General features: G+C 48.6%; 2 protein-coding genes across 4 annotated transcripts in view; one reads left to right on the top strand and one right to left on the bottom strand.

The window, feature by feature from the left end:
- SART3 (spliceosome associated factor 3, U4/U6 recycling protein) overlaps window positions 1–1,407 on the top strand; it is a 30,243-nt gene extending 28,836 nt beyond the window's left edge. For both annotated transcript variants that reach the window (XM_023559435.2, XM_003419247.4), the window contains exon 19: window positions 435–1,407. In XM_023559435.2, the coding sequence (XP_023415203.1) occupies window positions 435–612 (178 nt within the window). In that variant the 3' untranslated portion in view covers window positions 613–1,407. The remainder of the gene's footprint in view (window positions 1–434) is intronic.
- A 1,399-nt stretch (window positions 1,408–2,806) lies between these two features.
- FICD (FIC domain protein adenylyltransferase) lies at window positions 2,807–9,548 on the bottom strand. Of its 2 annotated transcripts, XM_003419248.4 has the most exons (3): window positions 9,461–9,548; window positions 6,337–6,695; window positions 2,807–5,655 (listed from the first exon to the last, which is right to left on the bottom strand). In XM_003419248.4, the coding sequence occupies exons 2-3, from the start codon at window positions 6,635–6,637 to the stop codon at window positions 4,580–4,582; spliced, it is 1,377 nt and encodes a 458-aa protein (XP_003419296.1). In that variant the 5' UTR covers window positions 6,638–6,695; window positions 9,461–9,548; the 3' UTR covers window positions 2,807–4,579. The 2 variants fall into 2 exon arrangements, with proteins under 2 accessions (XP_003419296.1, XP_064128374.1); XM_064272304.1 differs by lacking the exon at window positions 9,461–9,548 and having other exon boundaries at window positions 6,337–9,392.
- Window positions 9,549–15,180: the final 5,632 nt, after the last annotated feature.

Here is a 15,180-nt window from a genome sequence, read left to right as displayed (position 1 = left end):
TACCTGTGATGTATTTAAGGTGGGTTTTTAGGCAGTCATGATTAAAGTCCCCTTTGGTAATTGAATCCGGCTGTGTGCTTGCGAGACCCACGTACAACTCTAGCCATAATCCACGTGAAAGTTTGTTTTGCCTGATAGGGACGAGATGGCAAAATTGCAGGGATATTTGAGAGGTCTGAAAGATTATGGCCATTTTTATCCACCATAATGGTGACCATCGAACAGAGCTGGTTCTTGCCCAGACTGGAAAAGGTAAAGCTTGTTAAAATGATCTTTACCTAATAGCCAAAGTTACAGGGACAGGGATCATTTTATCCTTGTTTGTCATCTTTTAACTTTTCAGTGATTTAAGACTGCTAGTTTATTTTCACAAATAGATGAGGGGGCCGTGGATTGTTTCTCTGAGAGGGTACATTGAATGTTTGCTCTTCCAGGCGGGGGAAGGGAAGGACCCAGCTGTCTCTCCTGCCTCGGGCCCTACAACGCCCGAGCCCTGCAGCACCCCAGACTGAGAACGGCCCTGCCCCATGTCCAGCAGTCGCCACCTCAGCGGCCACCGAGGCACCCAAGATGTCCAATGCTGATTTTGCCAAGTTGCTTCTGAGAAAGTGAACGGGACTCAGTGAGAGGAGGGAAATGCCTTACTTTGTGCTGGCCGGGAGCCCACCAGTCACCCAGCTGCATGCCGGACATCGGGGGCCACTCATCTCCGTGCGGAAGGGCTGGCGCAGCGCCCGGCTCGATGTCCTCCGTTTAGACGGAAAGGGGAAGGGTGTTCAAGTAAAGAGGCTTTAAGAGTTCCCTCATATTGAGGGCAACGGGAGGAGAACGGTCACTACAGTTTGGGCACAGGGTATAGTTTCCTGAGCTGTTTTTGTCTCTCAGAGAGTGAGAATCAGAAGTGAAACCTGAACAGAGTTTTGAGACCGCTTGTCCCAGTGTTTCTGGTCAACTCCTGGCCCCTTTTATAAGACACTTGTCTTACACCCTGCACAGCACAGGTGCCCGTCACTCTTTTAATTTTTAAAAGACAAACCGGCAGATGCTAGTACTTCACCAGAATGGCCTATTTTAGTAACGGGGTGGGGACAGAGGAGGTCACATAAAAAACAGTTGATGGCTTTTTGTTCAAGGGGGCTGTGCATTTTTATATTATGAATTTGTAAATGACATGTCAACCCATTGTTTATGTTTCCTACAAGCAAACTATTGGCGACAGTTTTATATAAGAACTCTGTAGGCCACCTGCTGCGGACCATTTTCTTTGCCTGTTGACTAGTGACCTGTGTTCTTTGTCTAACTATTGAGTTGCAGCCCTTTGGTTTTGTTTAAATAAATACTGTGTCAAGTGCAAAGTTAAATTCTCCCCATTTAGCTTTGTTTATTAAACTGAAGTTCTCTTACAAACTTGTGCCCGCTGGTACTGAGCTGTTCGTTCACATGTGGATGTATTTGGAAACTAGTGTGCCTCGCTTTACCCCATCGATGTGCAAGGAGAATTTTTTTTATAAGTCACATCCTGTTGCCTGTTCAGCTGTGATTTGTCTTCAATTTTAAACTTCAGTTTAGTGCAATTTGACTTGATAGCTTTTAGGCTTTGTTACCCCTCATCTTTTATCAACTGTTTATCATTTGGACAGCAGCATTGGTAGGTGAGTAGGGGAAGCTGACTTTAATAAAGGCACTGGGGCGGGCCGGAGGGGAGGGTGAATCAGGGAATCCTTTGAGGTGCCATAGAAATCAGCCCCTGATTCATCTGCTTGGTAAGTTTTTGCTCTTCAATTAGAGCCTATCGTTGAGTGCCAGCATTTCTCAGCTCCTAGCCCATCGGACTCTGCCTTTACTTCCACTGCTTTCCCCCTTCTGTATCACAGGCAAATCCGAGACATCATAGTACTTACGCACAAATATCTTAGCAGGTATCTCTAAAAGGTAAGGACCCAGTTTTATCATTACAGTAAACACATTAGCAATAATACCTTCATGTCCTCAGCTCTCCAGTCAAGTGTCAAATTTTCCATTGTCTCAGATGTCAGTTTTCCTTCCCCATAAAGTATGACTGGCTGCTAAGCCTCCTAAGTCTTTTGATCTATAGGATTCTGTCCATCTCTAGCTTCCTGTTTTTTCCCCCTTGCGATGATGTATTGGGCATTACTTCTGAGTTGAATTTAAACAGTGGTCAGTGGAGCCTGTGCGGTAACATGGGCTCTTCCTGCGTGCTTTCTGGGAAAGTCCCCTTACTTCCCTACCGAGGGCCGTGTGGGCGGTGGTTACGTGGGGGGCCCCGGTGGCCCGGTTCTCGACACTTGAAGGGTGTGTATTTTACTGTCAGTACAGGTGGATGTGGCCTCACCTTTTGCTGCTTCACATTTAACTGCTTTGTTCTCACTGCTGGCCAATAAGTAACCTCGTTCCACACTTTTTGAGATGTCAACACAGGTTCGTGATGGGTGAACCACCTCCGACTCGAGGAGGATCCAATTGAGGTTCAAGATGTTGACTGTTCTAGAAATGGAGTTTCAGGAGCGTATGAGCGGGTGTCTGTTTCTCCCCAGAAAATCAAGGACTGATGGTAAATAGAAACATGAAAAACCATTCCAGTTACTAGTGAAAAATCAGTCATTCACCCCTATCAACATAGGTAGGCCCCCTCATCCAATGAATTCTGTCATGTTTTCCTATGTAAATTACTGTCAGTGGTCTGTCCCTCTCCCAGAAAAATAAAAACAGGGCTCAAGCTCTGAGATCTCCCCCCTCATCCATATGGTAAATGGGATTATTAATTGAATAAGAGTAAAGTCTCAGGTATTTATGTAATAAAATACTTTATTAGAATCAGTAATTTGTTAAAATAATATCCTTCACATATGGCTAAAGTGCAAATTTCACTCTACAGTACAGAGCAAGCCCTCTGTCAGGCTTCCTTGGTGTGCTTCCAAAACAAAGACCATAGAACAGTTAAAGTTGAAGAAATACTTCGTGGCAGCGTAGAAGTACCAAAACATTGCTTATAAAGGTTTGAGTAACTATTACCTGGGATCATTTCATACATCTTTTCACTTATTTTTCTTAGACCTTTCAGAGTACTCTGTGCCAGTTATACACCTGAGTAACTGTATAAACACAGGCTACGTCAGAGCGGTGACCTCCTTACTATCAGGAACTGGACCCACAAATCACAGAGTCGACGTGTATTCACCATCATTCAAACACCAGCAAAGGGAAGTAACAGCGTTAAACATCACGGGTCCTGTGACTGGAAAAGGAACCCGGTGATTTCTGGCCATTTGGAGTCGAAATAGCAGCAGCTGTATTGGCACCTGTGCCACATGTGATTGAAAGAAGACTCTCCCTACTTTCATAAAATGACAACTTGGAAACCGGGCCGCATTCCATGTAACATTTTTAGCACTTTACAAGTTGCTAGAAAAATAAGGCCACTTGGGGGCAATCTCTTCTGCCTCCCCTGGGACACTGGACAATGTCCGTGGGAGGTGGGGGGGCGGGCAACTGAGTGGATAAAGCTGTAGGACAGATGGACAAGGACTGGCTGTGGCCAGAGGTTTTTACTTGATTCAGTAGAAACCGGTGCTCTTGTTCATTATCAAAAATGCTTATTCAATGTTGACGTGGCCTCTGCGTTCTCAAATGTGTTCTTTAACTTCTACCTGTAGAAAACTCAGTGCAGGGTGAGGACAGACCTGCCCACCTGCACAAATACCTGGTTTGAGTTCAGCTGCTGAGTCACAAACCCAGATAATTCAGATGAAAAGAAAACATCTGGTCCAAGTTGCTTCAAGTGAAGTGAAAGAAACATCGAAACACAAAGAAAATCCAGCTGGCCACTCCCCTGCTCTTAATTAGAAAAATTCTCTTGATGTGGAAAAATAACTGCTTTTGGCATTAGAATCTACAAAGGAACTATGGCTCAAAGACTTCCTGGAAAGAAGCAAGGGATCCAACTAGAAACACTGCCAACATTAATTTTATTTTCCTATCTCAAAAGTTTGCTCTGCCAGTAAAAATTAGTCATAGCACTAATCTCTTTGCAGGGGAGCAAAAACCTTTAAGAAAGAAAGCTTTCAACTATTTGTCCAAACCTGCACTGAGTTCTCCCAAGGAGTACTCATTTCCTAGTTAAAGTCTGAGAGAAAGACTTGGCAGCATTATTCCCATGGCTCTCCTGGGCCTCCTTTACAGCCCCTGACCTCCCTCCCTGACCTGAGTGCAAACTCTGCTCCAGAACCTTCTGTTCTGGTCACACAAGGGGCATTTATGACCCCGAGGCCTGCTGGGGCCACCATGCTAACAGTGGCCAACAGCACAGAAGCAGCAAACGCCGGACAACATTTACTAGCTTGTTCCAGAGGGGAAAATAAATAAATGGACTGAATTATAAATTATCTTAGAGACAGCCTTAATAATTTAGTTTCTTTAACTCAAACCAAAAATATCTGGTGGTAAAGAATGTTTACGGCCCCCTTTTGTGTGGGAGACGACTTAGGTTTCTAGAAATGCTAAGTTCCTTTGATTTTTCTCAGGCCACCCCTTGCCACCAAGGGAGAACTGACTGAGTACGCTAGGGCCTCATGGGGAGCGTCTCCTTGAACCCAGAATGGTTGGGTTTGGCTTCCGGCAGCGCCACTGGGTACTCGGTTGTGGCAAAAAGCAGGGTGTCTAGGGTGGTCTCAGTACACTTGGCGATGAAGCGGATGAAAGGCCTCACATCACCCTCATTGGCAGCCTCCAGCACGTGGTAGTACTCGGAGCGCTGCTCCTTGCGGATGGTGATGGGCGGGTAACCCGCCTGCATCAGGATGAGGTTCATCAGAAGGCGTGACGTCCTGCCGTTGCCATCGATGAAGGGGTGGATGTACACCAGTTTATAGTGCGCTAAGGCTGCAAACTCAACTGGGTGTAGGCTCATGGCCTCCTCTGAGTTGAGCCACTGGACGAACTCCTGCATCTGCTTTTCCACATCTTGAGGGTGGGGAGGGATGTGGTGTCCCACAAGGACCTGAGTTGTCCTAAACCTGCCGGCTTCCACCGGGTCGACGTAGCCCAGCACCCGCCTGTGGATCTCCAGCACGTCGCCGATGGTGACAGAGCCGATGCGGGACACCAGGGTGGTGTTGATGTACTTCATGGCCGCGTGCATGCCAATGACCTCATTCTGCTCCTCCAGGCTCTTCCCGGGCACCGCGTAGCGGGTCTCCAGGATGTGCCTGATCTCCGACAGCGTGAGGGTGTTGCCCTCGATGGCCACCGTGTGGTAGATGTGATGGTAGTACGTCTCCTCCATGACCCTGCGCAGTGCTGAGTTGCCCTTGGGGATGGACATGACCTTCTTCACTTTGCTGTCGATGATGCTGAAATACCTCTGGTCGATCTCCTCCACCAGCGGCAGCGTCCTGTCCCGGTTGACCAGCGCCTTCTCGTTGTAGGGCGAGATGGTCAGTGCCCTGGTGTATAAGTAATCTGCCTGGATGATGTCCTTGTCTTCTTCCGAGAAGATGCCGAGTTCGTTGAGTGCATCCACGAAGTCTGGGTCCATTCTGAGAGCGTGCAGGAAGAGCTTATGGGCTTTGCCCCGCTTGCCCAGGCGCTTCATTTCCAGGGCTTGGTTCAGAGCTGCTCGGGCTTCCAGCTTACTGGCTGGAAGAGAGTCAGAGAAGCATCGTCAGGGAGGGTGGGGTGGCACAGGACGTTCAGGACAGCTGTCACCTGCACTAGCCTCCCAGGGAAACCCTGCTAACCAGCCAGAGTTCCCGGCCTCAGGGAGCTCGTTCCAGCCATGCTGTAAGTACCTTCACTGTGCCTGGTACCACCCTGTAGTTGTTAGGCGCCGTCTGGTTGATTCTGACTCACAGCGACCCCATGTGACAGAGCAGAACCGCCCCATAGGATTTTCTTGGCTGTAATCTTTACGGGAGCAGATCACCAGGTCTTTCTCCCACAGAGTGGCTGGTGGGTTTGAACTGCTAACCTTTTGGTTAGCAGCCAAGTGCTTAACTGTTGTGTCACCCGGGCTCCTGGGTACCACTCCACACGTTACAGTGTTTGTTCTCACAGCCCATGAAGTGGTATGTGGCTATTGTCCCTTTGTCCCCAGAGCCATTCTCAGCTCAGATGTCCCCTCCTCCAGGAAGGCTTCCAGGTGTGTTTCCACAGCCCTTTTGCTTCCTCGGGTGACACTGTATCACAGTCACCTGTCTGCTAGTCTTGACAGGGGCTCAGGGCTGATGCGCTTACTGTAATACCCCCGTGCCCTGCATACAGTAGGGGCTCTATAAGTATCTGTTGCATTAACAAGTGTTGAGGAGAGATATGTCTTACCTGGAGAGGCCTTGGTCTTGACTACCAGCAGCCCCGTGTCCCTGGAGGTGACACTGAGCTCTGTGGTTGGGTTTGTGCACTTGGTGACAGCATGCTGTACCCTGTCCAGTTTGCTCCGGAGCAGGTAGAAGCCTTTCAGCACAGCCAAACACTGCTCCTCCATGGCCCCCAGCGGCAGCAGCAGGGCCAGCAGGGACCCCAGTACCATGCTTAGCAGCGCCACCCACAGGAAGCGGCCCCAGACCGAGACCCATTTTGGTTCGGTCACCGCCATCACGGAAGCCACTGGCACGAGCGTCATCTGGACTCAGGGGTGGGCCCCGTGCACAGGTACACCATCAGCTGAGGCAGAGCAGGATCTGGAAGGCAAACCAAGAGTTGTTGGAAATAAGGCAGGAAAAGAGACATGTTCAGGACACGTTCTGACTTCAGCTGGAGAGATGGCCTTGGAGACATCTGTGTGGTTTTTTTTTTTGTTGTTGAGAATCTACACAGCAAAACATATACCAATTCAACAGTTTCTACATGTACATTTCAGTGACACTGATTACATTCTTTGAGTTGTGCAACTATTCTCACTCTCCTTTTCTGAGTTGTTCCTCCTCCGTTAACATACTCACTGTCCCCCTAAGTTTCCTATCTAATCTTTTGAGTTGCTGTTGTCAGTCTGATCCCAAATAGATAGTTCTTAAAAGGGCATCATGCTCAAGGCAGGCATATTTTACTAGTTACCAAAAAAACAAAACCCAGTGCCACCGAGTCAATTCCAACTCATAGTGACCGTATTTTACTAGTTAAGCTATTGTGTGGTTTTAAGAAGACTTCAGGGGGTATTTTTGGTTTAAGGTTTAAAAATTATCTTAGGGCAGTAGTTTTGGAGGTTCATCCAGCCTCCATGACTCCAGAAAGTCTAGAGTCCATGAGAATTTGAAATTCTGTTCTGCATTTTCTCCCTTTTGATCAGAATTCTTTTATAAAATCTTTCATCAAAATGTTCAGTAAGGGTAGCTGGGCACCATCTAGTTCTTCTGGTGTCACGGCAAAGGAGGCACATCTATGCTTCTTGATTCACCGGAGAGACGGGTGGCGGATCGCAGGTGGGGCGAGGCAAGGAGTGAATATAGCCTGGAAGAACTGGTGCTGCCTCCAGGACCCTGTGACTCCGTGAAAGTAATGCCACTGCTAGTCTGCACGCTGAGCACTTACTGTGTGTGCCAGGCCCTGTGCTAAGCGCTAGACACCTCACACAATCTATCTCCCCCAGTCTCCAACATCATTCCACTCTCCAGATGAGGAAACTGAGGTGACCTCAGAGAGGTGATGACGTCCTTACCCAAAATCACCCAGTATGCAAATGGCCAATAGCCTTAGGGCTTGAACTCAGGAACCCACAGCTCAGAAATCTCCCCCTTCACCACAAGTTTCTGTGACTTCTGACCCTAAACACTGGGTGTTTGGCACAGAAGTAACAAACACACACAGTCAGACCCAGATTGGCCAAGGCATTCTCAGGCCCATTCTTCTGATAAGCAAAACCGTTTCGGGGGCCTAATGTATTGCCACAACTGGGCAGTCGCCTTTCCCCCCCTTACCCTGATATTCTGCCATATGCCCACAATGCTGCTCCCTTCTCTGGCCTTCCTTTCCTGGCCTATCCAGGCGGGAGCCTGCCTGCAGGCTGGCCAATTTGAACATCTCAAAAGGAACTCAGGTTGTGGGTCCGAGTGGGTGGCTACTTGGCCTCAGTGACAAGAGGCACGTTCTTGGGGCTGGCAGTGACAGTGAAGGGGTCATGTATGCAAGCACCAGTAAGCTAACAATAAGCATTTATTGGGCAATTATGGTGTGCTGAGCATTGAGCTAAATGCTAGACACACATTCATTTAGTCCTCACTCCACCCTGTGAAAGGAGTCCTGGTGGTGCAATGTTTAAGCGCTCAGCTGTTAACAGAAAGGTTGGTGGTTTAAACCAATCAGCCACTCCACAAGAGAAAAGACCTAGGCATCTGCTCCTGTAAAGATTACAGCCTAGGAAACCCTATGGGACAGTTCTACTCTGTCACATGGAGTCACTGTGAGTTGGAATCAGCTCGACGGCAACCAACAACTACCACCATCACCACCCTATGAAGAAAGAACTGGTGTTAGCTGCCACGGAGCCAATTCTGACTCATGGTGACCAATGCGTGCAGAACAGAACTGTACTCTATCGGGTTTTCAAGGCTGTGACCTTTTGGAAGCAAGTCGCCACACCTGTCTTATGCAGAGCTGCTGGGTGGGTTCAAACCACCAACTTTTCAGCCAGTAGTCAAGCACTTAACTGTTTGCAGCACCCAACCAAAAAACCCATTGCCATTGAGTTGATTTTGACTCATAGCGATCCCATAGGACAGAGAACTGTCCCATAGGGTTTCCAATGAGTGGCTGGTGGATTTGAACTGCTGACCTTTTGGTTATCAGCCAAACACTAACCATTATGGCACCAGGGCTCCTTGCACCACCCAGGGACTCCTGAAAGATTAACTAGTAGCTCCATTTTAAAGAGGAGGGAAATTAAGGCACAGAGGGGTAAGTCCTCTTCAGATGTCCTACAGGAATGAAACCTCAGTGCGCTTCTGTCCAGAGTCCCCAGGTACTTAGCCTCTGCCTTATTAATTAGCAAGGCACGTGAACTCACTCTGGGCTGACTCTGAAATGTCCGATTAGGGTTTAGAGGCTAATAGGGCGAGCCTGACTTGTTGACAGAGGGTCCGAAAAGGCTTGGGATGCGCTCTAATGGAGGTCCGATCGGTGTGCTCAGGGGGCATGGCAGAGGGAGAGTGACTGCTTCGTTCGGGGGTCTGGGCGGGCTTCCTGAGAGGGAGGGCTGTAAAGGCAACACAGGAGTTCACCAGTGACGGAGGTGTGGGCCGGGGAGGGCGTGCGTTCCGGAAGACGCGAATCTCTCACCTCTCCACTACCCCTGGAAGGGGAAACTGAGGCCCAGAGAGGCGAGGGGACTAGTCTAAGTTCACTCTGCGGAGCCGCCCCTTTCAAGACCCCGCCCAGGGCTCGCTGCCCCCAGCATCCCTCCCCACTCCCCGACTCGCTTCTCCCGAGTCCCGCGGTGTCGCCCCCTCCTCACCACGCGCGGCTGCCCGGCCCTCCCTCTGCTTTCCCCGCGCTCGCCAGCTCCGCGACCGCCGGCTCCCGGGACTCCTTCTACAGCCGACACCCTGGCCCCGCCCTCGGCGGCTCGCCATTGGCCGGTACGTCACACCCGTCGCGGGGGATTGGCTCTCCTCACTTGTCCATCCCTTGCGTTTCCGGGTTCCCGAGTCGGGGTCGGCTTGCCCGGGAAAGACGCGCCGTGGGCCACTCCCATTGGCTGTCTGTTGCGTCGGTCTCGTACCAGCGGCAACCAATGAATAACAGAGGGGGCGGGGCCTGGGCGACCGGCGGGAGTAGCAGGTGCAGTGTTGGGGCGCGCTGGCAGCTCTCGTGTACCCCAGTTACCTCAGCTGTAAAAACATCTCTCAACCCTATTAGTCTCCTGACTTTACAGCCTTTGATCTTAGCCACCACGTATGCCACTAGGTTTACCTGCTTCTTTCCCCTTCCCTTCACCTTCTGTCTCTTTTCCGCCCTTAAGTTTTTATTTGCATCCTGTCCATAGGGCCTGGCTGATTCATTTGGCTCCCCGAAGAGATACTAGGTTTTCTCTTGAAGCAGAGAGCTGAAACCATCATCTTAATCCACAAACACTGGAACTGAACTCCCAAGAACGTGCCCCAGAAACAGTAAGCCTTAAAATGTTAGCTGCCTGGAGTCAGAGAGAACCAGATTCAAATTCAGGCTCCTTCACTCTTTTTGTGACCTTGAGCAAGTAACTCTGAGCCCCAGTTTGCCCATCTATAAAATAGGACCAACAGCCTACTTCGCCTTTGCCCTCAACTTTGGGACTTGCAGAAGTCCTGATGCCTCGAGATCTGACCTCCTCCACAACACCCGTGCCCCTTGGGAGGCAGCACCAGGCAGTGGGTGTAGGTGTCACCATTGAAGATACACGGCCCTGGGGTCAAATCTTAGCTCTGCCACTTGCAAATCAGGTGACATCCGGCAAGTGACTTGATCTCGCCCAGCCTCTGTTCACTGTTCTGTAAAATGGGCGTGATGACAGGACCTCCTTACATAGGGTTTTCTGTGAGGGTGAAATGAGATCCTACAGGTCTGGCACAGAGCAGCTGCTTGGTAAGATAAGGCTTTATAATAATTTAGAAAAGACACCGAGTCACTGCTGCCTTATTTATTATCCATGGAAGAAAGCATTGGAGCTGCACGGGGAAGAGATCCCATTACCTTTACCCCAAACCAAACCATCGCTGTCAAGTCAATTCTAACAGTGACCCTGTAGGACAGAGTAGAACTGCCCTATCGGGTTTCCAAGGCTGTAATCTTTACAGAAGCAGATTGCCACATCTTTCTCCCTGGAAGCAGCTGGTAGGTTCGAACTGCTGACCTTTTGGTTAGCAGTTGGGTGCTTTCATCACTGCGTCACCGGGGCTCCTCCATTGCTGTTACATAGGTTGCATTCTGATTCTAGCTTAAGGAATCTGCTCGCCTACAATACAAAACAAAGTGTCCAGGCCCAGGGCAGAGTTGGACTGATGGACAGAGAATTGCCTCTGCAGGGCACCATGGAGGGACATGGTGAGGTAAGGGACTACCCAACTTCAGCCCCTCCCTGTTGGGACTCCCTGTTTTACCTTGTAACTGGCCCCTGTCTCCCCCAACTCTCAGACCTCAGCATGAGGCATGGTCCTCAGTAGATGTCAAGAAATACTGTTGACTTGAATGTGAAACAATTGAAGCAGGACAAACCATGGAATTTTTAAGTCACTGAGTCAGGACGATGGTTATTCCTGGGGCTACTTCTTTTTATCTTTTGAACAAAGGCCTTGAACATTGTTCTTTTTGAGTTCCCGGATTTCACGTCTGAGTAATGATATAAAAACCCTCCATAGAGGAGGGCCTTTTATGCAACCAGCTATTTATGAGCGATGGTTGGTGGAGTAGAAAGCAGGGAGGCTCTGGAGTCAGATAGATGCGTGTTCAAATGCAGGGCCCACCACTTAGTAGCAGGGTGATCTTGAGCAGATCACTTAACCTCACTGAGCTGGGTATCATGAAGCTGGTGGACCTGGGCCCCTTCAAGGCACCCTTTGCTTTTAAAGGCACCGTCCTCTCTTTACTCCCTTTTGGGACACCAGTGTAATCTCTTCAATGAGCTTAGACCATAGGTAGCAAATCAGAAACTATGCAGGAGCTGTTAATGAGTAAAACTGCGTGAGTGTGAGGCAGTAGGGAGCAGTGGGGAGTGTGGACAGTGTGACAGCAAATGCTTCTCAGCTTTAACCCACATTTAATATGCTAGTATGCAGTCCAAAAGTTGAGATTTTCCAATTTTTCAGAAGAAATGTCATGCCTAGATTTTTAAGCAAAATTTCCAGATTTTTAAAAAAAGTTGTGTCTGCCTGTGAGCTATGGAGGGCTGTTAGATTGTAATCTTTCTTTTAGGCTTTTCAGATGAACAGGACTTGGTGGCAGGGAGCACAGGGAGAACCAACACAAACGCATCCCAGTAAATGAGCGCACCACTGTTTACGGACACCAGGGGGCAGTAATTCACCTGGCATCACTTCCCCCATTCAATCCCTTTGTCGGGAAAAATTACACTCAATTTTCCTTCTGGGCTTTGTCTGCATTCATTTGTGTTGAAAGCCCAAAATATGGTCCCTGAAGCGATATTGAAAAGTTGGCTTTCTCCATCTTAAGCATTCTGTATTGGGTGGAAATTGCCTCCCTGCGGCCCATGGAGGAGTTCTCAAAAAGCTTACCTTGACACATGACAAAAAGCCCAGAAAGTGTCTGCATGGGAAGTGTGTCCATTATGCAAAACAAAACAAAATAAAACCATATGCATCTTTGAGAAACAGCAGTCAAGCGCTTCTTGCTAGCAGAGTCGGATTCTATGGCTTTGTGAAAAGAAGACTCTCCAACTTGAGGCTATATGAAGTGTAATGACTCCATTGTCATTAAAAAGAAAACATGCCATACCTATTCTCGCTCCCCTCCTCACTCCTGGGTTCCTCTCATTCCTGAGCCTGCCTGGATTTTTTTTTTTTCCTTCTTCTAACTTAATGCTTCACCTTGTGTCAGCTTGTCATACTGTGGTGGTTTGCTTGTTGCTCTGATGCTGGAAGCTATGCCACCAGTATTTCACATACCAACAGGGTCATCCATGTGGGCAAGTTTCAGCGGAGCCTCCAGACTAAAACAGACTAGGAAGAAAGGCCTGGTGATCTTTGTCAGAAAACTAGCCGGTGGAAACCTTATGGATCACAATAGAACATTGTCTGATACAGTGCTGGAAGATGACCCCCTAGGTTGGAAGGCACTCAAAATACACAGTGGCTGCAACAGTTGTGATGATGGCACAGGACCAGGCAATGATTCACCAACGGCCTTTCTCCCAGCTGTTTAATAAATTACTTCCGGCTGTACTAACTGGCCCGAGAAGCCACCTACTCCTGCCTAAAAATATGGTCACGTTGACATGGAATCTGACTTGGTGCTCAAGAGGCAGTTTTAGATCACAGCCTCTCAAAGATGTGACTGACACCCTCTCCTCTCCCAGCTTGGTGACGGAGACTTGGGATGGCTGCTAAGGCAGGGTGGAGTGGCGGCCCAGAGAAGCCGCTGCCGGCACCCTCTCCTTCTTAGATTTCTTGGCTTCTGCCTGTTCCAGTCTGCCCCTTCCTGCAGTATCAGTCATGGAGGGAGCCAGGGTCTGAGGGCTGCTAGGCAGAGAGGCTACAGACAACCCCGGATCCAGATCACAGATCCTTTCGATGTGCCCCAAAAGCTCTCAGCAGAAGCTCTCAGTTGCCATAGTAACGTGGAGAAGTGGAAATGAACAGGGGTGCCTGGCTAGCCAAGCTTTTAATACTCATTCCCTTATTTTATATAGAAAGAACTTCCTAAGAGGGCTTGGGATGGACATCAAAGGGCCTGTTTCAGGTGCTGAGGAAATGCTCTTTAAAAAAGGATTGGGAGGCAATGCAGCCCTAACCACAGAGCTGGTGGCGGCTTCTGGAGGCCTTACAGGCGCTGCGGAAATAAGGCTAGAGCCAAGGCAACTTGGCTTTATTGCATACGAAATCTTTTTTCTCTTCTCTTGTAAAAATACAGATGACACAACGTTTTCCAAGTCAACAATTTTTTGTGTGTACAGTTCAGGGAGACCGGTTACATCACTCATATTGTCCAGCCATTGCCGATATTGGTTGCCAAATTTCCCATCACCAAAAACAGAAACTCACTGCTTCCCAAACAATGATTTCCCCCTCTCCCCTTCCTGCCCGCCCCTGCTAGCCAGGATTAAACTCTGATCTGTGTACATTAAGGCAACCTTCTTTAACATAACAGCTTCATTGTGATATCATTCACGTACCATGCAATTCACCCATTTAAGGTGTACAGTTCAATGGTGTCTAGCATATTGACAGAGTTGTGGAGCCATCACCACAATCAACTTTAGAACATTTCCATCACCCCAGAAAGAAATCCAGTACCCGTTAGCTGTCACTCCCCATTTCTGTCCAACCCCTCACCCCAACCAACCCCTGGTGTCTTAGTCATCTAGTGCTGCTATAACAGAAATACCACAAGTGGATGGCTTTAACAAAGAGAAGTTTATTCTCTTACAGTTTTAGTCCAGTAGGCTAGAAGTCTGAATTCAGGGTGCCAGTTCCAGGGGAAGGCTTTCTGTCTCTGTTGGCTCTGGAGGAAGGTCCTTGTCTTCAGTCTTCCCTTGGTCTGGGAGCATCTCAGCACAGGAACCTCAGATCCAAAGGACGCGCTCTGCTCCCTGCGCTACTTTCTTGGTGGTATGAGGTCCACACGCCTGTCTGCTCGCTTCTCTCTTTTATATCTCAAAAGAGATTGGCTTAAGACACTACCTAATCTTGTAGACCTCATCAATATAACTGCTGCTAATCCATGTTATTACATCATGGTGATAGGATTTACAACACACAGGGAAATCACATCAGATGACAAAATGGTAGACAATCATACAAGGGAATCATGACCTAGCCAATTGACAGATATGTTGGGGGGACACAATTCAATCCATGACACCTGACAACCACTAATCTACTGTATAGATTTGCCTACACAGAAGCGGTACAGTGTTTTGTGATCTATCCTTGGAAGTCATGCAGCATTACTTCCAGTGCGTTCTATTAGTTGTGGCAGTTAACAAAAGTCCACCCAGATTCAAGGGCAGGGAAGATGGAGGTGTGTCCGCATCCCATTGTGAGAAGACCATGTGGAATGGGAGACACGTCTGTGCTTCCAGCTTCAGAAAATACAATGTATATGAGGATGGACTACTGATCCAGAATGCCCATGTGCATGTATTTTTGGGGTGGCTGTGTCCAGAGAGGAGTCCTGATGGCACAGTGGTTAAGTGTTCAGCTGCTAACCGAAAGATCATCAGTTCTAACCCACCAGCTGCTTCTTGGAAACCCTATGGGGCGGTTCTACTCTGTCCAATAGGGTCGCTATGAGTTGGAATCAACTCAACGGCAGTGGAGTTTTTGCGTGTGTGTGTCCAGGAAATAAATAATCATGTTAACTAGCATGGTGTACAAACTAGAACTAGGTGGATGTCTTAGCGTCTTAGTGCTGCTGTAACAGAAATACCACGAGTGGGTGGTTTGAAAGAACAGAAATTAATTTTCTCACAGTTTAGATTGGTGGAAGTCCGAATTCAGGGCACTGGCTCTACAGGAAGCTGTC

Source organism: Loxodonta africana, chromosome 19 (assembly GCF_030014295.1).
Source record: "Loxodonta africana isolate mLoxAfr1 chromosome 19, mLoxAfr1.hap2, whole genome shotgun sequence".
NCBI lineage: Eukaryota > Metazoa > Chordata > Mammalia > Proboscidea > Elephantidae > Loxodonta > Loxodonta africana.
The sequence above is the reverse complement of the archived record's forward strand: the minus strand, read 5'-3'. Positions and strand labels throughout refer to the sequence as shown.

Bases quoted from the DNA above. Each gene is read 5' to 3' on its own strand.
- FICD (XM_003419248.4), bottom strand. From the start codon at position 6,637: ATGACGCTCGTGCCAGTGGCTTCCGTGATGGCGGTGACCGAACCAAAA. The intron at 5,656-6,336 runs GTAAGACATATC...ACTCTCTTCCAG, and splicing joins CAAGACCAAGGCCTCTCCAG to CCAGTAAGCTGGAAGCCCGA.